The sequence below is a fragment of the Podarcis vaucheri genome (genome assembly GCF_965113315.1).
Source record: "Podarcis vaucheri genome assembly, chromosome: 8".
Lineage (NCBI taxonomy): Eukaryota > Metazoa > Chordata > Lepidosauria > Squamata > Lacertidae > Podarcis > Podarcis vaucheri.
In genome coordinates this window covers 84,102,939-84,127,856 of record NC_138766.1, presented here as the reverse complement: position 1 = coordinate 84,127,856, position 24,918 = coordinate 84,102,939, and the positions used below count along the sequence as shown (strand labels likewise).

Below are 24,918 nucleotides of genomic sequence, written 5' to 3'. Positions count from 1 at the left end.
ACAATGCAACAAGCAAGACCCTTCTATTCATAGCTGAAGATACCTTAACATCTGAATTCTCCAGTGGGCTAATCTCTAATCGGCAACGGACTCTTCAGAAAGAATGCTTGTGATGCGAAGCTAGACTTAGCAGGAAACATGACCTCATTCTGCTTCTGTGCTTCCTATTGCACAGTCTGTTTTCAAAAGGAAACAAGCAAGCTCTTCAGTGCTCTTTCGAAGACCCATCGCTCTTTCGGCTGCAGGAAGCAAGCGCTAACAGGCACTCAACAGTGACAGTCCACAGTCTCGCTTGTTGGATGGATAAGCTGCTGGTGGAGTCTTACCAACTGGCAACATGGCTCTTCCAGGTCTGCAAGATTTTTTACCATGTCAGATGCTTTCTTGATAGCAATATTGTAAGAGGGTTGCTTCAGAGGCCATTAAGATGGGAACTTTTTATCTGCAGAGGGAAAAGATTTAAGCGGGATACACAAGTCGCATCAATGGCAATGCTGTACGAAAATATGTGCAAAGATGTGGCAGATGTGATACATATTTGAATAATGTGCATGTTTATTGGGAAATAAGTACGATTGTTTTCGGTGAGATTTACCACCAGGAAAGTGTGCACCCCAAAGCGGCTTTATATGGTTAGCGGTCTTGTTTTCTTCTTTGTTTTTTTGGTTGTTGTTTTTAATGGGGGGGGGGGAAATCTCAGCTTTCCAAGATCAGACTTTTATCTGCCACGGTAAACTAAAGATGCTGACATGCCAAGTTAGTTTTTCTCTCCCCCCCCCCCAAATCATATGACCTAGTTCCCATTGTAAATGCTTGCAGTGCAAAGTGTGCCATGTAAAGAAAGTAGCCTGACTGCCAGTTGAGGGGCATTGTTGGTTTAGAAATCAGTTTTACTTAGTAAGAAAGGTGATCAGAACAGGCGAAAGAGAGGAAGCAGCTCCTGCACACTTAACAACTGTGAAGAGTGAACTTCACTGCTGATATTCCCCTTTCTGCGCTGCTTTTCAAAATACAGGACAGGAGACATGTCCTCTTTTGCTTCTGCCCACCTTATCAGGAATTACGCCCTCCAACTTGGCTGTTTGCAGCTCAATACTATAGGTGTCTCCTCAGAAGTAAGGCCCACTGCAGTTTTTGAGACTTACTTCCTGCTCTGTGTGCCTAGGGGTAAACAACCTTAACAGTATGTGGCTTCAATCATATATATCTATCTGATTTTTTTTTTTTTTTTAGAATAATCACAACCCACTTCAACCAGTACCATTTAAATCCGTGTACAAAATGCTGGCACTGATCTTAATATGAAAATTGAAACGGGGGCGAGGATTCGCCTCATTCTTTGCATGTTTGGTGTAAATGTGAAAATTAAAGCATTACTGGGCTTTGTCGTTTAGCAATTTCTGCAGGGCTGCAGGTTCCCCATGTCTGAAGTACAGTGGTACCTCGGGTTAAGTACTTAATTTGTTCCGGAGGTCCGTTCTTAACCTGAAACTGTTCTTAACCTGAAGCACCACTTTCGCTAATGGGGCCTCCTGCTGTTGCCGCGCCGCCGGAACACGATTTCTGTTCTCATCCTGAAGCAAAGTTCTTAACCCGAGGTACTATTTCTGGGTTAGCGGAGTCTGTAACCTGAAGCGTATGTAACCCGAGGTACCACTGTATAGAATTGTTCTGATTGTTGGTTTTTAAAACAACAGGGAATCTTAGGGCACCTTAAAGACCAACAGATTTGTGATGGCATTAGCGTTTGCATACTATGGTCCCCTTCATTCATCATGTGTCTGTTGGTGGATTGTGGTTTCTAAAAGGTTATGCCATAATGCAGGGCTGTTTGCCTCAGCGGCTCTCCTTTCAGCACCAGGTCCTTGAAAGGTGTGTGCATGTGAAATGCCCCTTTGAGAGGAATTTCAGGTTTAGTTATCTTCCTCCACTTTTGGCTTTTCAAGGACACAGTGCTGAAAGAAGCACTGCACAGAGGGGACTAAACAGCAGCCTCGGCTATCTTCTCTATAACCTGGTAAACTTAATGGGGATCATGGTAGAGGTTGCCACCGGTCCTGTATAATATAGGACCATCCTGTGTTTCAGTGTAAAATGCTATGTTCTGTATTGATGCAATTTTTGTCCTGTATTTCAGATCTTCTCTCCCTCCGCCAAGTTAGGGGTCCTCTCCAAATGCATGTGCTTGAAAGGTCGTGCATTTAAACTCTGGGTGGCCAAGCACAGAGAGATTTCCAAATTCATGTTTATGTGTGCGCGCACACATGTGTGTGAGGGACAAATTCCAGAGGGGCCATCCTGTTAGGCTGCAATAGATTGTAATGGATTGTTTTGAAGTCACTTCAACACCAGATTGGGGGTGGGGGTGGTCCGCAAATTGCCCCACCCTGCATTTTGCCAGAACAAAGGTGGTGATCCCTCGATACAGGATCACTACAAAGGCCAACGGCAGGGCTGGCCCGCTCAAGACGGTTTCCTCAGACGGCAGAAACCCAAGAGGCGGCAACCTTGCAGGCGACCTGCTATCTGCTGTAGCAGCGGCAGCAGCAGGCTTCCAGCGAGATCTCACAGAAGTCTTGCTGCATCTCATGCGCTCTGTGAGATCTTGGTGGAACCCACCGTTGTCATTTCACAAGCACTGCCGCGCAACCCAGGTAAGGGAGGCGGTGGAGGAACCCAGGCCATCAGGGGAGGGGACTGGACCACTCTGAAGGATCCCCGAGGGAGGCACTAGCCCCCGTGCTGGGCAACTTACCTGTGGAGTCCTCAAAACTGATCCTGGGCCTGGAAATATTATGTTTGTACAGTGGTACCTCGGGTTAAGTACTTAATTCGTTCCGGAGGTCCGTCCTTAACCTGAAACTGTGCTTAACCTGAAGCACCACTTTAGCTAATGGGGCCTGCTGCTGCTGCCGCACTGCCACTGCACGATTTCTGTTCTCATCCTGAAGCAAAGTTCTTAATCCGAGAGGTACTCTTTCTGGGTTAGCGGAGTCTGTAACCTGAAGCGAATGTAACCCAAGGTACCACTGTACTATGTGTTACTATCAGGGCCGTCTTAAGCATATCCGGCGCCGTGGTGCAAAGATCCCTCTGGCGCCCCCGGGAACTCCAAAACAAGGGAGGGGGTGGTGGAAAATGTCCTCTACCGCCCCAATGCCCAGCATGGTGGCGGAGATCAAGCAGGAAAATGTGCTGGCGGACATGCTCTCCAGCATCAGGGCACCCGAGAAGGCAGCCTGGGAAGGCTGTGTGCTGCCTTTCACCAGGAAGCAGGAGGAGGACAATGACCTGGAGCAGAGCTGTCTTTAGCAGATACAGAGGCTTAGGCGGGAAGCTCTATGCAGCTTCCGTCCTAATAATAATAATAATTTATTATTTGTACCCTGCCCATCTGGCTGGGTTTCCCCAGCTGCTCTGGGCAGCTTCCAACAAAGATTAAAAATACATTAAAATGTCACACATTAAAAACTAATCAGGGCTGCCTTCAAATGTCTGGTATATCTCTTTGACATCTGATGGGAGGGTGTTCCACAGGGCGGGCGCCACTACCGAGAAGGCCCTCTGCCTGGTTCCCTGTAACTTGGCTTCTCACAGTGAGGGAACCACTAGAAGGCCCTCGGCACTGGACCTCAGCGTCCAGGCAAAATGATGGGGGTGGAGACGCTCCTTCAGGTATACAGGACCGAGGACGTTTAGGGCAGTGTTTCCCAACCGGTGTTCCGCGGCACACTAGTGTGCCGTGAGACACCGGCTGGTGTGCCGTGGGAGGGAGGCGGGCGAGTCGGGCGGCGAGAGGCGGCGGCGGCGAGGATCTGCGTCGAGCCGGGGGCGGCTCCGCGGTGGTGGTGCCGAGCGGCGGGGCAGCGTGCGCAAAAGGGAGGAGCGCGAGACAGCGGAGGAGGAGGAGGCCGGCATGTCCGGGCAGCAGCAGCAACAGCAGCAGCAGCAACTCCCGGCGACGGCTCCTCCTCCGCCCGCTATCGCCGCCACCACCACAACAGCCGCCGCCGCCTCAGCTGCCGCCGTCCCTCAGTCCCTCGCTCTGCTGCCTCCTCCCACCCCGGCAAGGGGAAGGGAAAAAACGTTCACTTTTGTGCGTCCCTCCCGGCGTGACGCTGCGCGCTGACGTCACGGGGCGGGGCTTTAATGGTGGTGTGCCGCGAGATTTTTTTCCGGTAAACAGGTGTGCCGTTGCCCAAAAACATTTGGGAAACACTGGTTTAGGGCTTTAAAGGTCAACACCAACACTTTGAATTGTGCTCGGAAACGTACTGGGAGCCAATGTAGGTCTTTCAAGACCGGTGTTATATGGTCTCGGCAGCCGCCCCCAGTCACCAGTCTAGGTGCCGCATTCTGGATTAGTTGTAGTTTCCGGGTCACCTTCAAAGGTAGCCCACATAGAGCACATTGCAGTAGTCCTAATCCTCTGCGGGGATTGCCCTCCTCCTACGGAGGCTTGGGAAGGAAACTGCACACTCGCCAGCCATATACTTGGCGGGGCACAGCTGGTGGGCGTGCAAGGAAAGGGGAGGCTGCCGGCAAAGCTGTGCAGCTCCCCCACTCTCTAAGGTGCCCCTGAGACGCTGGCGCCCTGGCGCAACGAACCACTAACACTAATGGGAAAGACGGCTCTTTACTATAGGTGGGATCTGACTTAAGCAAAATGCCCTAAACCAAAAATATTATCTTTTAGTGTTGGCTTTATATTACCCTTTTCATGGGTATGATCCCTGCCTTAACAGCCACAAGGCACTGGGACTTCCCATTTCTCACCCATGCATTGGTCCATAGGGACTTAGCTCAGCTGGTTAGAGCATGGTGCTGATAATGCCAAGGTTGCAGGTTTGATCCCCATCTGGGACAGCTGCATATTCCTGCCTTGCAGGGGGTTGGACTAGATGATTCTCAGGGTCCCTTCCAACTCTACCATTCTATGATTCTATTACCCTTTTGTAAACACTCCGCCTGCACAGGGGAGGGCTTCCCCTTGTAGGTAAAAGGCATAACTGTATCAAAAAATTAAATAAGAATACATGTCAGTGTGTTATTAATTCTAGAGAGCCCTCATAAGCAGATATATATGTGCCATTTTTTTAAAAAAAAGGTAAGTACTTTTAACCAGTGTTAGAAACTCAAGATATGTCAGCTAGGTGCCAAATGGCTCCTTAAACCAGGGTTACAGTCGCCAAAATGGAATGCCTAGTTGTCATTTTGGAGCCAGACAGCTCAGAGGTCGTATTTTTTCAAGGTGACTTTTTGGTTCCTGAAATTCATTATGATTGTGCAGATAAAACATAGCGGATAGAATTCTACAGGATGTGTTGCTAGTGTGTGAAAACAGTCAAGATCCAAGAATCCCCAGGCATGAGCCACCAGATTTCGGAGATGTCGGTCAATTGGTCGCAAGAGGCCAATAGCCAGGTGCACAATGCACCCGGTGGCTGGCAAATTTCTAACGGTGCATTTAACGAAATTCTCTCTTACGGACAGGCTTAATGCGCCGTTTTGGCAAAGCAAAAGGAGAAGGAACGCGAGGGCTTTCTCCAAAGTATTTATAAGGCAGCAGCTAGACCTAACCCCAGACCCCCATTCGCTGGCCTCCTCCTCCTCCAGCTTCAAAGAACATGAAATCCACCAGGAAGCAGGCCCCCAGCAGGGCAGCTTTGATTTTAACATCAAGGTCCAACGGGAACTGGACTCCAAAGTTGTCAGTATCGGTGAAGAGCTCTTTCACAATGCCAGTCCAGTGCTTAGAAATCCTCCCGACAGCCGTCTGTTCATCCAGCGACAGCACCTCAAAATGAACATCTTCACAAAAGCTGCACGCTATACAGGGCCCGGTGATTTTAAGGACATCCTCTTGGAGTTCATTTTGGATAGTGAACTTTGGCAGGCAGGGATCCCACGTCTGCTTAATATACCCAACGGGCGTGCCTGGAGGGGCATGGACTTCAAGCTCTTGTAAGCAGCACGGAAAACAGCAGCTGGAGCACCGGAGAGGTCGCTGGAGCTCAATCACTTCCTGGCCCACGTTGTCCATGATTTTAATGGTAAATGGCCGGTCCATTCCACAGCAGAGTCGCGTGCAGCAATCGGTATCCTCGGCTGCAAAGTAGATCCTTTGCCCCCAAGCATTTTTCACTTCATACCTGTTGCTGGTTTCAAAGCCAATTATGATTTCCACAAGCTCAATCTTTTGCTGAATTATCATCTGATCAATCTGGCTTAAATATTCCAATCCCGGGGGGCAGTTGGGAGGCGGAATTGGAGCTGGCATCCACACGACGCCCTGAAGTGCCTGACCGTGAACGGGCTGAGCTCCTGGGGCATGTGGGACATATCCGTATGCTACCTGTGGTGTAGGGCCACGCTGGGGGGGTTGTTTTGGTGGCATTTCCGTGGGTCCGCGTGAATCTGTTGTTTCTTGAGGAGCTAAGCCATGCTCTGAGGGTGCCTCTTTGCAGTTAGTGGGCTGCCCAAGGAGGAGGAGATTGTTTTGTGAAGGACGGTCATCCAGGTGGGCTGAGCCACCACCTGGAGGCTGAAATCATGCAGCCCATACAGAGTTTTAACCACATACCACACATCAGTGGGCCTATTGTTGAGTCACGGTAGAGAGGACAATGGCAACTGCAACTATCAGTTCCGAAGCTGTACCCATGAGGCAGCGGTGAAGAATCTTTCCTTCTTTTTTTAAAGGGTCATTGAGCTCCACCACAAAAACCACTTGTAGGCTGGGGCAGCCCCAACCAAGCCGGACCAGTAATAAGATTCAAGAGTCCCGGTTGTTGCGTGCTCAAAGTCATCTCCTGTTGTAATGTGGTGTATGTGTGTGTCTGTGTCCCTCAATGAATCCTGGCTGCCTGCAACAGAAAATTTTAACCTGAGGCATTCCAGTATTTGGAAGGCAGGATGAATCTACAATACCCGGGGAGCAAAGTTTAGCCCTTTTGAAAAGGCAACAACATTTAATTCATTGTGTGATACCTTCAGACAGCCTTCTCAATGAGATTTCTGTTATGTACTGAGTTGAATAGGATCCAAAATGCAGCAGTCTGATTGGTCCGCAGGAGCCACCCAATCCCACTCCAGGTGGAAGTGAATCCACAACCTGATTGGCCTACAGGAGAATCCCAGAATTAGCCACTCACATGGAGCCCATTGTGTAAATAATGTATATAAAGCAGACTTTTCGGGGGAACTTCCGTTCCTCACTACTATGAGCTGAATAAAGAGCATGAAATCCACACTCCACTCTGAGTATATTTCAGTTTCCTGCTTGCTTTTGTTCCTCCCTCTTCTTCTTCTCAGCCAAACCCACTCTCACCTTTCTCCTCCAGCCTCCATTTTGTATTCCTCTCCTCTGTCGCTCCCTCCATTCCACACTTGGCTTGTATTCCTCCATCTCCCTCTATTGCCTTGGCTCTGTGTCCTCTTCTGATAACTCCAGGCGATTCAATATCTTGTCGCTATTTTCTGTCCATGGCTCATGACACAGCTCTCCACTGCTGCAAGCCAACTTCTGCGTTGGGCTGCAACATCCTGACTCTTGCCACAGAGATAGAAAAAATCTACCACACCTACTAGAGCAGGGGTCTGCAACCCGCGGCTCCGGAGCCGCATGTGGCTCTTTTACACCTTTGCTGCGGCTCCGGGACAGATACTAGTGAGGGGAGGAGGCGCATTGTGCGCTCGACACTCCCCACTGTGGCGGGCGCTGTACTGGCTGTGACGTCGCATGGGGGCGGTGCGTGCATTAGTCACACACCGTCCTGACGTCACCTTCCCACCCGCTGTCAGATCGCGGCTCCGGAGATATATTTGTTTTAAATGTCGCAATGGTTTTGCGGCTCCCAGTTTTTTTTTTCTTCGGAAACGGGTCCAAGTGGCTCTTTTTGTCTTAAAGGTTGCAGACCCCTGTACTAGAGTCTGCTTCTGCTCCAGACTCTCATGGGTACTAGCAACCAACTCTACATATTTTTGAAGGGGAAGATATATTCTTAGAAGTAAAGGTTTGGGCAGGTAACATTGAAAGGGGGTCCAGATGTGGCCCATAGGCTGTGAGAGTTACCTACCCCAGCTGTATGGGAAAGAAAGAAGTTAGATAGGGATCTTCCATAGGTGAGTGCAGGGGGCATGCCAGAAAACCAAAATATGCAGCTGCTGTCACACAATTTTGCCACTTCAGAGGAATTTGGACCGAGAGCTACTTACTAATGGGTCTTTTGTTAAGTGGTGGCAGTTGTCATTGCCAACAGGAGACAGTGGCAAGGAAAGACTTGCAGTTCCTGCCTTGCTGAAGAAGTCCTGCAAAAATGCCTTTATTGTTTCCATTTTATCCAGATTGGAAGCCAGATTAAACATTACACCGCAGTCCAAGACTGTTGCCCACTGAGGACCTGAAGGAAAATAAGCCAGGCTCAGCCACTGTGAGCTTTTAAAAATAAGTGATTGGACTCTATGACCTAGGAGAGTATGTACCATTGTGAAGGTGACTCAAGTTGTTCATCTGCTTCCATTATGGCAGGGGCTGGAAAACCTTCTGGTTATATGTGGATATACAGCACTGTAGCCTCTCTTTGTGGCAATTTATGGTGAAGGAGAAAGAGAGAAACCCAGGTTGAGACTGAGAGGCACAGGGCGATGATAGATTCAGAGAATTGTAGAGTTGGAAGGGACTGTGAGGTCCATCGAGTCCAACCCCAGGCAATGCAGGAATCTCCTCTAGATCTTACATGACAGGTGGCCATCCAACCTGTGCTTAAACTATCTGAACCATCAAGACAGTTCTTCCTGATGTTTAGTCAGAATCATCTGCTTTCTTGTAACTTGAATTCATTGGTTCAGGTCCTACCCTCCTGAACTTCCCCAATGGCCACTGAAATAGAAGAGGCACCCACACTCTCACCAAGCCCAACACTTCCCGGGCACATTGAACACACAGTGGCACTCCACACACAGCCAGCTAGTCAATAATAACCACACAGAAATACTAATAGATCTGACAATTGATGCCAAAGGACATCAGACTAGGAGGTACCTTCTGCATAAAGATGCCAGGTGTGACTCATATACAGAAAAATACATACATTTAATTGTATTTTTTTTTAAAAAAAAAGTGTTTCCATTTCAATGCATTATGAATTCTAGAGCAGCACCCATAAATTGGAATGTCCCACCACGATAGGTGCAAGAGCTGCAGCCGCAATTCAAAAATAAGTCGTTTTAACAAGAAGCCCTCTTATTCACCAGCTTAACACTCCATCTTAGCAAAGGAAAAGTAGAAGTAGCAACATGAGGGCATTTCTTTGTAGCGGCTTCCAGGTCTATTGTCAGACCCCAGTTCTCTGCTGCCCTCTTCCTGCGCATTCAAAAAACATGAAATCCACCAGGAAGCAGGCCCCCAGCAGGACAGCTTTCATTCTAACATCAAGGTCCAACGAGAACTTAATTCCAAAGTTGTCGGTATTGGGGAAGGCCTCTTCCAGAAAGCCAGTCCAGTGCTTAGAAATCCTTCCAACCTTGGTCTCCTCGTCCAACAACATCACCTCAAAGTTCACATCTTGACACAAGCTGCACAGTACACAGGGCCCGGTGATTTTAAGGACATCCTGATGGAGTTCATTTTGGATTGCAAATTTAGGCAGAAAGGGGTGCCACGTCTGCTTAATATACCCCACAGGGGTGCCTGGGGGGGCATGGACTTCAAGCTCTTGCAAGCAGCAAGGATACCAACAGCTGGAGCACCGGAGAGGTCGCTGGAGCTCAATTACTTCCTGGCCCACACGGTCCATGATTTTTACTGTAAATGGACATGCCGCTCCACAGCAGTTTCTCACACAGCAGTCTGTTTCCTCAACTGCCAAGTATATCCTTTGCCCCCAGCCATTTTTTATTTCGTATTTGTTGCAATTTTCAAAGCCCATTATTATTCCCAGAAGCTCAATCTGCTGGTGAACGACTATTTGATCCAAGAGACTTAAATATTCTAATCCGGGAGGACAGCCGAGATCTGGAATGGCTGCCCGCATCCAGGTTACAGACTGGGGGATGCAAACATCACCCATTTTTAGCTTACAACAAGATAGGGAAGATCCATAAGCTCCGGGATAACCTTGCTTTATGCTCATCAGCTCTCCTGGATAAAGTAGCTCATCAGTGCTGTTCTGTACACCGTGTCCAGGCATTCTCACTGGTCTGGGGCCAGCTTTTCTAACTTCTGTGGGGAAATGTGTTCGTAGCGTTTTTGTGGGTCTGTGTTCATCTGTTTCTTTGGGAGCCATTGCAGGCTCTCAATGTGCCTTCTTCACTGTTATTGGGCTCAGGTTGCTGCCCAAGGAGGTGGGACTTACTTATTTTGCAACAGAGGACCATTCAAAGGATGTGAGTCTCCAACCAGGAGGCTGGAATGATACTAAGGTGAACTAAGTTCTAAACATCCATGGACCTATTGTTGAGTCACAGTGGTTGTGTGGACATTGAACTCCCCCAGAAGTCTTAGGGTTCTCCAGAACCACACCATCACTGGGAAGCAGAGCGTGCAACACACCATCATCCCCTTCCCAAATCTGTCCCTTGGGGCCAACTTCAGGTGGAGGGGTCTCTGTGACGTTCCAGTGTTTGCATATAATAACGTATGTACTGTACATTGATAGCAAATAAGGCGATATTGTAATACAGTGGTACCTTGGGTTACAGACGCTTCAGGTTACCGACGCCGCTAACCCAGAAATAGTACCTCGGGTAAAGAACTTTGCTTCAGGATGAGAACAGAAAATGCACGGTGGCAGCGGGAGGCCCCATTAGCTAAAGTGGTACCTCAGGTTCAGAACAGTTTCAGGTTAAGAACGGACCTCCAGAACAAATTAAGTTCTTAACCAGAGGTACCCCTGCAGTGGTAAGTAAATAATAGAATTAAGGTAATGTTAGATAGGGAAGGGGAGAGAGTGAGCTGGAATGGAGGATTGGCTAAGAATCTGAATGCGAGGGAGGAGACAGTTGAGAGTCAGTTGGAAATTTAGCCAGTTGGGATATGAAGCAAAGTTGGCTAGATGAGTATAGGATCAGCAGTAATACAGCTACTGCTACACTGGAAATAAAGCAACAGATAAGATACAGGGGTGTTAGCTACCATAATGCTTATGTACACAAAGTCACCATCATCTTCTTATATATGAATTTATACCCCACCTGACAGAGACTCTAGGGTGATTCTATGGGTTAAACCACAGAGCCTAGGACTTGCCGATCAGAAGGTCGATGGTTTGAATCCCCGCGACGGAGTGAGCTCCCGTTGCTCAGTCCCTGCTCTTGCCAACCTAGCAGTTTGAAAGCATGTCAAAGTGCAAGTAGATAAATAGGTACCGCTCCGGCGGGAAGGTAAATGGTGTTTCCGTGTGCTGCTCTAGTTTGCCAGAAGCGGCTTAGTCATGCTGGCCACATGACCCGGAAGCTGTACGCCGGCTGCCTCGGCCAATAAAGCAAGATGAGCGCCGCAACCCCAGAGTCGGTCACGACTGGACCTAATGGTCAGGGGTCCCTTTACCTTTAAGAATATTCTGCCTCTATAGATGCAAGAGCTGCAGCAACAATACAAAAAACACACACACCTGGTTTCAACAAATAAAAAACCCCTCTTGTGAGCAGGCTTAAGACTCCATCTAAGGAAAACAAAAACAGAAGAAACCAGAAGACTTTCTCCAAGGCATTTATAAGGTGGTAGCCTGGCCTAACCCCAGACGCCCATTCTCTGCCGGCCTCCTCCCGCGGATTCAAAAAACATGAAATCCACCAGGAAGCAGGCCCCCAGCATGACAGCTTTCATTCTAACATCAAGGTCCAACGGGAACTGGACTCCAAAGTTGTCAGTATCGGTGAAGGCCTCTTTCAGAAAGCCACTCCAGTGCTTAGAAATCCTTCCAACCGCTGTCTGCTCATCCAGTGACAGCACCTCAAAATTAATATCTTGGCACAAGCTGCACACTATACAGGGCCCGGTGATTTTGAGGACATCCTGATGGAGTTCATTTTGGATAGTGAATTTAGGCAGAAAGGGGTGCCACGTCTGCTTAATATACCCAACAGGGGTGCCTGGCGGGGCATGGACTTCAAGCTCTTGCAAGCAGCAAGGGTACAAGCAGCTGGAGCACCGGAGAGGTCGCTGGAGCTCAATCACTTCCTGGCCCACGTTGTCCGTGATTTTAATTGTAAATGGCCGCAATGTTCCACAGCAGTTTCGTGTGCAGCAGTCGGTGTCCTCAATCGCCGAGTAAACCATTTGCCCCCAAGCGTTTTTTACTTCATACTTGTTGCTGGTTTCAAAGCCAATGATGATTTCCAGAAGCTCAATCTGTTGATGGATGATCATTTGATCAACCTGGCTTAAATATTCCAATCCTGGGGGGCAGTTGGGAAGTGGAGGTGGAGCTGGCATCCAAGTTACAGGACGTGCATATCTTTGACCTGAAGAGAAGAAGAGTTTGGATTAGATATCCCACTTTATCACTACCCGAAGGAGTCTCAAAGCAGCTAACATTCTCCTTTCCCTTCCTCCCCCACAACAAACACTCTGTGAGGTGAGTGGGGCTGAGAGACTTCAGAGAAGTGTGACTGCCCCAAGGTCACCCAGCAGCTGCAAGTGGAGGAGCAAGGAAGCGAACCCAGTTCACCAGATTACGAGTCCACTGCTCTTAACCACTACACCACACTGGCTCTCACTGACCTGGGGGAGCTCCATAAGCTCCTTGAGGACGCTGAGGTGTGTTCATTAGCGGTCCTGGATAATGTGGCCCAGGGGCTTGTTGACTGTCCCATCCTGCATTGCCTGTGGTGTAGGGCCAGCTTTTCTACGAGCTTGCGGGGGAAACTCTCTTGGTGGCATTTCTGTGAGTTTGTCAACATCTGTTTCATTGGGAGCTGTGTTGTTCTCTCAATGCACTGTTTCGCAGTTACTGGGCTCAGGTTGCTGCTAAGCAAAGGGGGAATGGTTTTTTGAAGGAGGACCATTCAGATGATGTGAGCCTCCACCTGCAGACTGAAATGGTATAGCCCATACACAAGTTGAACTAAGCATCCATGGGCCTGTTGTTGAGTCACAATGGTTGCAACTGTCATTGTCCTCTTTCGATCTTTAAGCTGGACCTATGAAGCAGTGCCAAGGAACCTCTCTCTCTCTCTCTCTCTCTCTCTCTCTCAGCACACACACACACACACACACACACAAATGTTTGCATCCATTATAAACATCAAGTAAACAAATTAAGGATTTGAATGAAACACTGCATGTCAAATTAAGGGTACCTGATTTCCCTCAGGCTTGCAAATGAATAACTGATTTCCATCTGGCTAGCATGGCTACAACCATTAATCAGGAAACACTGTGTAGATGTTTGCAAAGTAATAATTTAGCACCGTAGTGTGAATCAACAATGCAATCCATCAGATGATTTGCCCATAATATGACTGTTAATCTACATTTGGCATTGCTAATTAAACTGTTTGGGTTTTGCAGAAAGCAAGCCCCACTGGCACAGGAAAGAAGTAGCTGAGAAAAATCACAACTTATTGCAAATGGAAGCTGGAGATGTATATGTGCGTGTGCATGCGCACATGATGCCTATTTATGGATTATGTAACGCCACTCATGCAAATGGAGTTTTACAGAGTAGAAAAGAGAGGCTGAGCTATAACATGATGCCCATTAATTTGCAAATATTTTGTGGGTCAGCTTGGACCAGAAACTATTTAGGTTGCATTGCACACTTTTATACCATCCAACTTATTCTATGGAACCGATCCACCGACCCTCTTCCAGGTGCTCCTGCTTTTGGAGGTTAGGTGGATAAGTACTAGAGAAAGACCTTCTCTGTGGTGGCACCCAAATTACCCACAAGAAGCTGCCTTACGTCAGACCGTTGATCCATCTAGCTCAGTATCCTCTATTGGTTCAACTGGTGAGTCACCAGGACCCACTACTAGATTGCAACTTGATCTAAGGTGAGGTACAGCAGTAGTACTGCCACCTTGCAAATATATGGTAATAATAATGATGATGATGATGATGATGATGATGATGATGGTGATGTTTTGGCTAAAGGTGGGGCCCAGATATGAAAATGTTGAAGACTCTGTTGAAGACAGTGACTCTTCAGATTTTCCGATAGGTCTCCCTTTCCAGCTCCACCTGGAGATGGCAAGGATTGAACCTGGGACTTCCTGTAGATGAACCATGGCCCTACCTGTATCTACCTAACACCTCCTTTGCCATCTTTTAGGCACAAGCCATTCCTACCTTGCTCTGGATGGCTGTTGGAGTACAATCCTAAACATGCCTACTTAATCAGAAGTGACCTTCATTGAATTGACCTTGCCTTGTGAATGGTCCTTCCACCTAAATGAGAGAGGGAGATAGATAACGCATATATTTCATGTGCATAATATGTGCGAAAGGATATATGGTTTAGCTATGCATCTTGTTCCTGAGGAACAAATCACAACTGACTACTCTGCTTATCTGCTCTCTGCTTTAGCAGGTTATCCACTGCTTGAAAAGGAGCCCAGGAAGAAGGTGGCACCAGAACTCATCACACCAAGGTTACTTAAACATTTTTATATCACCAGTCTAAAACAGTACTAGAGATGGTACCCTAAATCCACATGTTTTCCCTCCTTATTTTCCCTGGGCCAGATCAAATGTCACATTCTCCTGCTCATGGCTGCTACCAAAAAGCCATTTCTTATGATGGGATGTAATGTTTAAATGTATGCATTAGGAAAAGTAATGTTTCACTCGTGCATATGCCAGCGCTGTGCATGGGTAACGTATACTACATGGCAAAAAAGCTGTCTTTTGCAGTAGTGGAGCCTGAGCTTTGCAACTTCCTCCCACAAAGATCCACCTGTTGTTGTTTAGTTGTTTAGTCATGTCTGACTCTTTGTGACCCCATGGACCAGAGCACACCAGGCACACCTGTCTTCTATTGCTCCCGCAGTTTGGTCAAACTCATGTTGGTAGCTTCGAGAACACTGTCCAACCACCTCATCCTCTGTCATCCCCTTCTTGTGCCCTCCATCTTTCCCAGCATCAGGGTCTTTTCCAGGGAGTCTTCTCTTCTCATGAGGTGGCCAAAGTATTGGAGCCTCAGCTTCAGGATCTGTCCTTCCTGTGAAGGACAGATGAGCAGTGAGCACTCAGGGCTGATTTCCTTAAGAATGGATAGGTTTGATCTTCTTGCAGTCCATGGGACTCTCAAGAGTCTCCTCCAGCACCATAATTCAAAAGCATCTATTCTTTGGCGATCAGCCTTCTTTATGGCACAACTCTCACTTCCATACATCACTACTGGAAAAAGCATAGATTTAACTATACAGACCTTTGTCGGCAAGGTGATGTCTCTGCTTTTTAAGATCTACCTAGCACCACACAAAGACCTGGGAATTCACCCAAGTCTTGGATGTGGTAGGATGCCAGGTGGAATGCTTTTTGTGACTGTGATTTACTTGCCTAGTTTTATGTTGTTATCTTTTATGTTATGTGTGTCTTCTTGCTACCTACTTCAGAATTGTCGCTTGAAATGAAAGAGCATGTCAGAAACATTTAAAATAAATAATAATAGATGCTATGGGGGTGGGGTATTTCTAGGTGGGTTGGACAATGTAGAACAAGTTAGAGTCACTTGATTGCTCAAGGAAGCAGGGATGAATGGGTAGCTACACGTCTAGCCTGTGTCAATTTTGCATGTGTTTATTCCTTCTATCCTGTTTCTACATTAATACACCATTTTTTAAAACCTACATGAAAATCCACACTCATATTTTTAGCATGGTTGTCTCATTTTTTGATATATTTTATCCAAAAATGCCTGTTGTTGTGCATTCTAGTACATTTTGAACCCATAACTATTTTGCTAAATTTTGGAAAAGCATGTAGGGTAATTTCGTTTGCCCTAGGCATTATAACCCCTTGGAAATATCATGTGTATGTTGGAATGTGATTATACATGCCTTAGCATAGATACCAGATAAAAGCAAGGTCACTGGTCCATCCAGCTCAGAACTCTCCACATCAGAGGTAGGGAACCTGTGGCCCTCCAGATGTTGCTAAATGTTTATATATTTTCTGTATAAATAAGTAACTATAAATCTGTTTGTCGTAAATGTTCCACAAGGCTTCTTGTTGCACTAACAGCAACAGACCAACAGAACTACCCACTTGGGAACTTGCTGTCTTGTGGTCTTCTGCCAGATGTCTGAGTAACAGGATTTTTGCTATTATTGTCATAGATGCACAGATGCTTTCCTGGACCACGAGACCTCCTACGAATGTTGCTCCACCAACCCCTGCACAGGCTGTGTCTTGGCTTGTCGCCGGAGCCCTCGGCTTCTTACTAACGGCTACTACTTACTCACAGAGGACAGTTTTCTGTCCGATGAAGACGGCAACGTCACGCTGAGTCTATCCCAAACAAGTGTTACCTATAAAGAGAAATTAGTTAGGTAAATGTGACCTCGTGTATAAGTTCTATTGGAGAAGCAAGTGCCTTCCACACATTCTGCAAGACCAATGTTACTGAGGCCTGTTCAGTTATTTTCATGCACCAGCTCCTTCCTTATAGGAGGCCTTCTCAAAGAAATTAACTACTATATAAACCAGCCTATGAGTTCACTGTTATGGTTTGCTACCTCCGGTAGCTTGTTGAGAATCTATATTCTCTACAAAAGTGCAGATTAGGAGTGGAGAACCTTTTTCAACCTGTGCAACTTTCACTCATAATTAGCTATCTAGGGATCACATGCCAGTGGCGGAAGAGGCCAGAGGGACAATTGAGTGGGGCCCAGGGCAAGAGTGTGTGACTTTTACCATTGTACAACAAGCTACATTCCAGGCACACAAAAGTCAGAGGTCTCAGCTTGGATCCAGGCAAGAAAGAGATACAATCACAACTCAGTCACAATTCAATACCGGTAAAACACTTGAAGACCCAGAACAGGGGTTTGGGCTGAAGAGAAGTGGGCAACAAAGAGAAAACTGGAGGGCTGCATTTAGGAATCACATCTGAGGTTCTCTATCCATGTTACAGATTCCCAAGAGATAAATCATGGTTCTCTGCTCTCAATCATGTTGCTGTTGATAACAATGATAATTCACCATCAGTAGGACAGTGCTTTGCAAAAGCCATTAACAATAGAGACCTCTCTGCCAAGGAGCTTACAACCTAAATTCTGGCAGGGAGCAATAATAATAGTAATAGTAGTAGTAGTAGTAATAATTAATAATAATAATAAATTTATTATTTGTACCCCACCCATCTGGCTGGGTTTCCTCAGCCACTCTGGGCGGATTCCAACAAAGGTTAAAAATACATTAAAATGTCACACATTAAAAACGTCCCTAAACAGGGCGGCCTTCAAATGTCTTCTAAATGTCAGGTAGTTGTTTATCTCTTTGACATCTGATGGGAGGGCGTTCCACAGGGTGGGGGCCACTGCCGAGAAGGCCCTCTGCCTGGTTCCCTGCAGCTTTGCTTCTCGCAGTGAGGGAACCGCCAGAAGGCCTCAGCACTGGACCTCAGTGTCCAGGCAGAACGATGGGGGTGGAGATGCTCCTTCAGGTATACTGGGCCGAGGATGTTTAGGGCTTTAAAGGTCAACAACAACACTTTGAATTGTGCTCAGAAACGTACTGGGAGCCAATGTAAGTCTTTCAGTCCGGTGTTATATGGTCCCGGTGGCCACTCCCAGTCACCAGTCTAGCAGCTGCATTCTGGATTAGTTGTAGTTTCTGGGTCACCTTCAAAGGTACCCCACATAGAGCGCATTGCAGTAGTCCAAGCGGGAGATAACTAGAGCATGCACCACTCTGGCCACACAGTCTGCAGGAAGGTAGGGTCTCAGCCTGCGTACCAGATGGATCTGGTAGGCAGCTGCCCTGGATACAGAATTGAAAACAGGGAAGAAACAGGAAAGAAAGAAAAATGAGAGTAGCAGAAGAATATGCGTAAAACTTAACTATATGCAAGTTAAGTACTTTGTTTCTGTTACAGATGAGAACTTAATGGGTTAAGTGTTTCATAGGCATTTGTAGATGATCAGTTTTGTACTAATGTTCTGGTTTTATTTTTTCGTGCCAGAATATTTCGGAGAAGAAAGAGAATCCGCCGATCCCTTGCTAGTTTGTTCAGTATTGGAGCCTCTAAATCATGGTTGAAGAGCACCACTATTGACTTACCTCACGTAGAGGATGCTTGGTTTGATGGAGACATGAAGGGGGACGCCAATGAATATTATGACACTGGTGAGCACTGACTTTGTTCATGTAAGCTAGCAGCTATTCTAATAGGTATTGTACTTAAAGGAAGACCTGTGACATGGCCCAGAACATCTGAGCTTACAATACCGGTATGTTTTTCAATGGTTTTTTTTACAGGTACCATTGATGCTGCTTTCAACTGCAAAGCCCAAAGGGCAGAGAGACACAGTCTGGTACAAAAGAAGCCCTCTTCTTCGAAAGATGCAACTTGGACAAAACCAAGAAAAGAGCAGCATTATTCACCTACTTGTATCTTTCCCCCAGCAGAAGAAGAGTATTTCTATGAAAAATCTTTGGACTGTTCAAGTGAGTTAAACCCTTCTCTGTGTTATAAAGCTCTCTGTTTATGATATGCTTTTCCTTGTACAAACTATCCTGGGTTTTAAGATTGGCATGGGAGGTTCTGCCTGTCGTGCCTTTGATGATTGCAGCTCGTGGGGCTGCCACATGAAACAGAACCTTCTCAGTGGTGGCACCTCAGCTGTGGAACTCTCGGTGGAAATCTGGCTGTCCCGTATGTTAGGCTCATTCTTGCAGACATTTGGTACATACTTGACATCTTGTTACCTGCCGCTTATTGCTGACCATCACAGTGTATTTTGTGCTTGTGGTTTTAGAACTGGGATTTTAACCGTTTTTTATTTGTGGTTTTTATGAAGGTTGTCAGCCACACTATGTTCTGTTGTGAGGAAGAGCAGGATAGAAGGGAAATAAATCCACAGCCCCACTTGTGATCATTAGAAAGAAAGAAAACAAGCAGAAGTTGCTAGGAAGATGCTCTTTAATTAAAGAAAGGCCCAAGAACATAATAACAGGAGCTAAGATGAATACAGTACTTTGAATACATTCTGTAACATCTGTCATGTCGTATTTGGTGGGCTTAAAACAAAATCAGGAGGATTAAATCAGCTTAATTATGGCCTAATTCTCCACTTACGTTATTATGGATCCAGGAATGCCTCAGAGCTCTGCAATATGTAACCTCATTTATACAAATATTTTGGTGCACTGTTCATTCCCTATCAGTCATTCTTTACCGAGGCCTTGGCTGTGCTAGGTGTTTTGTGCTGGTCAAGGTGTGATCTAGTCCGGAACAGGTCTTCTGGATTAAAGCTAGCACAGCACTGGAAATTTCTCCTTCATTCTTTCCAATCCTTCTACATCGATTAACGAGAAAAAAGGACCATTTAAACATCACCAAAGGGGGTATAAAATTTAGGGGAAATGCTCACAAGTGAGGTGCAGAGTTTTAGCTGCCCTTACCTTACTTTTGGGGATGCGGGTGGCACTGTGGGTTAAACCACAGGGCCTAGGTTAAACCACAGGGCCTAGGTAACATTCTTGCAATAACTGTTTTTCTTTCTCTCTCTGTATGTGTTCTAAATAGAGCCTTTTACAGTAAGGCACGACCTCTGCCCAGTTATCGTGCTCTCCATGTGTTTGATCATTTCTCTCTGCGTAAGGTAAATCTGAATGTCTTTTTATATATAGCAGCACTTTCATCTATAATGCATTCAAAGAGTTTTTCAAAGAAGCCATATAAACTGTCCTTCGGAAAATCATGTGACCAGATATGGGAGCTCAAGGCTGCTTTGGACTAACAGCAGCCTCTTGGTTCTGTTGCACGGAAAATTCAGGCAGGCTTCAAAATCAATTTGTTAAATGATACTACCTGTATAGTGTGTTGTTCTAGTTTAGGTTGAGCTTTTTTTAAAAGATCAAATACTAATGAGTGGCATATCCCAGAGGACCACCCACTTCCTATTCAGCCATTTAACAGAAGACTGATCTCCAAGGAGAGCCAAATGAAAGCCATTTTGATGCCCACTTGCAAACTAGTGACCCGGGAGAATTTCTGGGAGAGATTTGGAGAATGCCAAGCTGGTTGTTATCTTGGCTCCTGATGTGAAAAGCCACCAGCTTAGCCTGACCTTGTTGACAGGCTCTTGAGTTCATGGCTGGAGGATGAATGAAACACATAGCTGTCATTCCTTTGCAGATCTCCCTGCCTGATTTAATATTAAGATAATTTGACATAGAAGGGAAATGAATTAATTATATTTGCATTGATTATTGACTATTTGATCTTTTCCTGCTTTGAGCCTTTTGATCGATCCTGTTTTATTAATATTCAATAAATACGCTTATAATAAAAGACTAAAATAAGGAAGAAGAGAAGAGTTTGGATTTGATATCACTACCCTAAGGAGTCTCAAAGCGGCTAACAATCTCCTTTCCCTTCCTCCCCCACAACAAACACTCTGTGAGGTGAGTGGGGCTGAGAGACTTCAGAGAAGTGTGACTGGCCCAAGGTCACGCAGCAGCTGCATGTGGAGGAGCGGGGAAGCGAACCCGGTTCACCAGATTACGAGACTACCGCTCTTAACCACTGCACCACACTGGAGAGCTCTGTAGTGGGAATATAGTGGGAAGACACTATCTTTTTGAGTAGGTTTGCACTTAAGTGAATTGGATGAAACTGGAAGAGGCCTCTGGGTAGGGAAAGGACTCAGCCGTAGAGAAGCTGTGGTTTCCTTTAACAGAGACTCCTCATTCTGTAAGTACTTCATATAGGGGCATCCTGGATTCTGAAAGTTATTAATGTAAGGACAACACACTAGGGAATTGCTATCTCTCGGGTAGGACATCTCTGCCTCTGACAATGTGCAAGCCTTTGGGGGGCATCTCAAATTGGATTGTTGCCATATACAGTAAGCCCACAACTTACGCAAAGATTGCATTCTGGGGGATTACACCTAAGGGCAAAATTGTGTATAGTCAAAACACATTGTGTGCAATAGCAGGTAGGATTGAGAAAGTTTTTTTCCTTGGATGCCTGCCCCCATTCCCCCTTTTTAATTTTTCTCTATTTTTGCCAAGTAATTAAAGCTGAATGCGCACAAGTTAAATGCATGTAAGTTGCAGGCTTAGTGTAATACCAAAATAAATGGTGGTGTGAATAAGGTGGGCTTTCAGGGTCCCATGCTCAAATCCCAATAGGGTTTGAGGTCAAAACTGTTTTGAATGTCAAGAAAAGCATATGGAGAATTCATTTGAATTTGGGAACTGTTCCTTACCTCATGAAGAAATAGTCCCCATACAATCTTACTTTAATTTATAGTCCATTCTAATTAATTGCACTGTAGCTTAAATTTGAATTTTAGCAATGTTGTGCATTTTTTAAATGATTTGCAAACTGCTTAGAAGCCGCCTGGGCAATACGGGTTGGATCCAATACCATCAATTGCATGAAGTGTTCAGGACAGATAAGAAAAAAGGTTTCTCAAACGAACCTTCATAATTAGAAAAAGTGTTATTACAAAACCAAGCCAAGGTAATATCAAAAATGTATGATACATTATTGGAGTGGGAGGTCAAAGACGAACAGGTCAAGGAGGTAATGATCAAGTGGGCTGTAGCTATTGGGAAAACCATTAACTTAACAGCATGGGAAGAACTATGGAGAAAGAATTGTAAATTTACAGCCTGTGAAGTATTGAGGGGAAACCTAATCAAGATGTTTTATAGATGGTACTTAACACCTACCAAAATAGCTAGAATGTATAAGACAAAAACAAATCTGTGCTGGAGGTGTGGTAAAACAGAGGGGACACTTATACATGTTTGGTGGACCTGTGAAAAAAACCAAAGCTTCTGGAACGCAGTATATGAAGAGCTTAAAAAAAGTTTAAGTATAACTTTATGAAAAATACAGAAGCTTTTCTACTAGGGATAACGAACACAGGTATAGCAAGAGAAGATCAGAAAATATTCCTCTATGCCACAGGAGCAGAAAGGATTGCTAAAAACTGGAAAAAAGAAACTGTGCCAAAAAAAAAAAAGGAATGGCAAGATAAACTGTTAGAGTATATTGAACTGGCTAGATTAACAGAGGCAATTAGAGATTACACTATACAAGAGTTTCAAAAAGCGTGGGGAAAATGCAGAGAATACTTCACAAAACAGTGCCCTAAAATACATACCTGGACTTGTTTCGATTAATGTCTGCAGGAGACATCGTGGATATTTAAGTTATAATTAGAAAAATCTTAATAATTATTCATAAAGGAAACAGTTTATAAGAAGTAAATTAGGAGGCCAGATACAGGATAAAGGAAATCTTTTATTTGGTTGTTTGTATTGTTGTATGTTATGCTCAGTGTATATTATGTTCACGTTTAATGAGGGTGGATTTGTGTATTGGGAGGGTTTATGTTATGTTGTAAATAAAATTCCAATAAAAATTTAAAAAAGGGGGGGGGGGGGGAGAAGCCGCCTGGGCATTTAACCGGAATATAAACAAATAAATAATGCTTAAGATGTTGACTTGCGTTGATTCTTGTCGTTTCAGATTCTTTCTGGGAGGACTGTTTACAACTCTGCTGAGCTTCTTGCTGTTGATCATCATTTTAATTTGTAAGCAAAAAATAAATGTTTATCCTTGCTACATGTCAGATGATTCCTACATTGCAGGGGGTTGGACTAGATGACCCTTGGGGTCCCTTCTAACTCTACAATTCTGTGATGATTTGTTGGATTGAGGGTTCACCCAGACTTCCTTTTGTCCACGTTTCTAGACACAGGGCCACTTTCCAGGTGTGGGTCTGCGCTTTAAAGCTCCATACCGAAGCAATGTGTTTGTTTGTTTATTGTCCAAGAGTTTTCCCCAATAAAACCCACATTTTACTGCTGAATTGGAGCAAATGGTGAAGGGCTTCCCCATGGACTGCCATTTGCCATTCAGTAGTAAAATGTGGGTTTTCTTAGGGAAAACTCTTGGACAATAAACAAACAAACACATTGCTTCGGTATGGAGCTTTAAAGCGCAGACCCACACCTGGAAAGTGTGGCACAAAAGTCTGCATGAGTCCTGACTTGAGGTACCTAATTCTTCTGAAAACAAGTGTGTGTTGTGCCCATTAAGCAATCATCATAATCATCTATATTTTATTTATTACTAAAACACCAAAATTTAGATTTATGAACTTATTTTGCAGTGCTATTTCACTGCTAATTTGGACTTCATAATAATTTCTTAACCAAGATATAAAACTTCTCTAATCAAATTTACCAGTATGTTTATTTCCATCAACTTACAGACTGCTGCATGACTAGGAATCAACATGCCTAAATGATTGTGCCTTAAGTTATACTGACAAATGTGAGAATGTTAGATGGTTTTCAGCTGTGTAATACTTGTCTTTCTTTCCCCTTCTTCTATCAGGTTCACTGGCACTTTTGTACTAGTCCCTTCATGGGACCGTCAGTTCATGTGATCTGCGGAGAATAATCATCCTTTCCCTTCAGAATCTTATTTGTTTCAACATTCTTCTGGAATCCTTGCCTAGCTACCTGTAGGAACATCTGCAATGGTTTTTTTGTTTTTTTTAAAACCACGTGCCTTCAAGCTACACCAGGGACACAGATGAAAAAGCATTTTGAGGAATGAGGATTCTGAGAGCATTTCACGATTTTCATGATTTAGGAACTGGTGGAAACCCAACCTGGGCCAGGACATTGGGTTGGCAATTAAGGTAAAGGTAAAAGACCCCTGGATGGTTAAGTCCAGTCAAAGGCAACTATGGGATGCGGCACTCATCTCACTTACCTTAGTAGTTATAACACATGAGCCAATATGCACCTTCTTTGCTGATCAAACTGCTAATCCCAGAAAGGATGGAGTGCTAGCAAACTAGCCTCATCCTATAGCTATGTGTGCATTGCATGGGAAAGACAGTCAGTGGTAGGCAAATGACCCTTAAGAAATGCTTGCCCACTATTTCTGATGTTCTTGTTGGGGAACCCAGAGAGGCTTACCCATACAACACAGTTTGAAAACTGCTGCCCTCCCTTAATCCAGTGCGGGTCTGTTTGTTCACTTATTTTTCCAGCTTATCAGAAGACAGGATACATCCAAACTAATTTTGTGAAAGGTTCATGTTTGATTACCTGCATCCAGTTTTCCAAACTGGGTTGGGAGTGGATATGGGGAAACTCAAGTTCAGACTTCCCACTCAGGTCTGGAGGGTCTAGACGTACCATTCTCTCTCTCAGAATATGTCTACCTTACAGGGCGGCTGTGAGGATAAAGCACCACTCTGAGTTACTTGGAGGAAAGGCAGGCTGTAAATAACTCAGTAAATTAGAATAAATGATGTCTTGCATTCAGTGTAGCTGTGCCACTCCGATTCCCTGCACCATAAATTTATTGGTCAAGAAAAGTTCGGGATTTTTGTATCATTTGTGCACCTTTCTTACTTGCAATACTGTATAAACTATAATAAGAGCAAATCACCACGTTTTAGTGATACTTATAATCAAGGCACCTAATCCTGAAACCTATACTGTACTTGTATTTGAACACATATTTTACAATAAAGTTTTTGATGCACATTAGTGCAATTATCATTATTTTTATGTTGCAGATACACTTGTTATTTTGAAATCTGAAGTATGCATTTGGGAAGAAAGAAATCGCTTGGTTCCAAGTTTGTGGGGCAACACAGAGCACTATACATTCAACTTGGTGTGCAAAATTGTGGCAGGCAAAAAGGTTGCATATGCAACCATCTACCTGTCCATCTGCTTTTCCCCATCTTCCATTATCC

General features: G+C 45.2%; 2 protein-coding genes and 2 pseudogenes across 7 annotated transcripts; 1 reads left to right on the top strand and 3 right to left on the bottom strand.

The window, feature by feature from the left end:
• Positions 1 to 203: 203 nt before the first annotated feature.
• Positions 204 to 24,479, top strand: TMEM71 (transmembrane protein 71). 3 transcript variants are annotated; one of them, XM_082235908.1, is made up of 8 exons: positions 204 to 350; positions 14,535 to 14,595; positions 16,285 to 16,497; positions 18,132 to 18,295; positions 18,428 to 18,616; positions 19,698 to 19,773; positions 22,662 to 22,726; positions 23,535 to 24,479. In XM_082235908.1, exons 1-8 carry the CDS (start codon positions 338 to 340, stop codon positions 23,555 to 23,557), a joined length of 804 nt encoding a protein of 267 aa, XP_082092034.1. In that variant the 5' UTR covers positions 204 to 337; the 3' UTR covers positions 23,558 to 24,479. The 3 variants fall into 3 exon arrangements, with proteins under 3 accessions (XP_082092034.1, XP_082092033.1, XP_082092035.1); XM_082235907.1 differs by having other exon boundaries at positions 14,532 to 14,595; XM_082235909.1 differs by lacking the exons at positions 19,698 to 19,773; positions 22,662 to 22,726; positions 23,535 to 24,479 and adding an exon at positions 18,970 to 19,441 and having other exon boundaries at positions 14,532 to 14,595.
• Positions 5,539 to 6,834, bottom strand: LOC309539547 (phospholipid scramblase 1 pseudogene; annotated as a pseudogene). The gene has a single exon. The product of its transcript is annotated as a phospholipid scramblase 1 pseudogene (transcript).
• Positions 9,077 to 10,633, bottom strand: LOC309539534 (phospholipid scramblase 2 pseudogene; annotated as a pseudogene). The gene has a single exon. The product of its transcript is annotated as a phospholipid scramblase 2 pseudogene (transcript).
• LOC309539554 (phospholipid scramblase 1-like) lies at positions 11,695 to 14,432 on the bottom strand. Of its 2 annotated transcripts, none has more exons than XM_082235922.1 (2): positions 14,294 to 14,432; positions 11,695 to 12,465 (listed from the first exon to the last, which is right to left on the bottom strand). In XM_082235922.1, the coding sequence occupies exon 2, from the start codon at positions 12,434 to 12,436 to the stop codon at positions 11,732 to 11,734; it is 705 nt and encodes a 234-aa protein (XP_082092048.1). In that variant the 5' UTR covers positions 12,437 to 12,465; positions 14,294 to 14,432; the 3' UTR covers positions 11,695 to 11,731. The 2 variants fall into 2 exon arrangements, with proteins under 2 accessions (XP_082092048.1, XP_082092047.1); XM_082235921.1 differs by lacking the exon at positions 14,294 to 14,432 and adding an exon at positions 12,725 to 13,052.
• Positions 24,480 to 24,918: the final 439 nt, after the last annotated feature.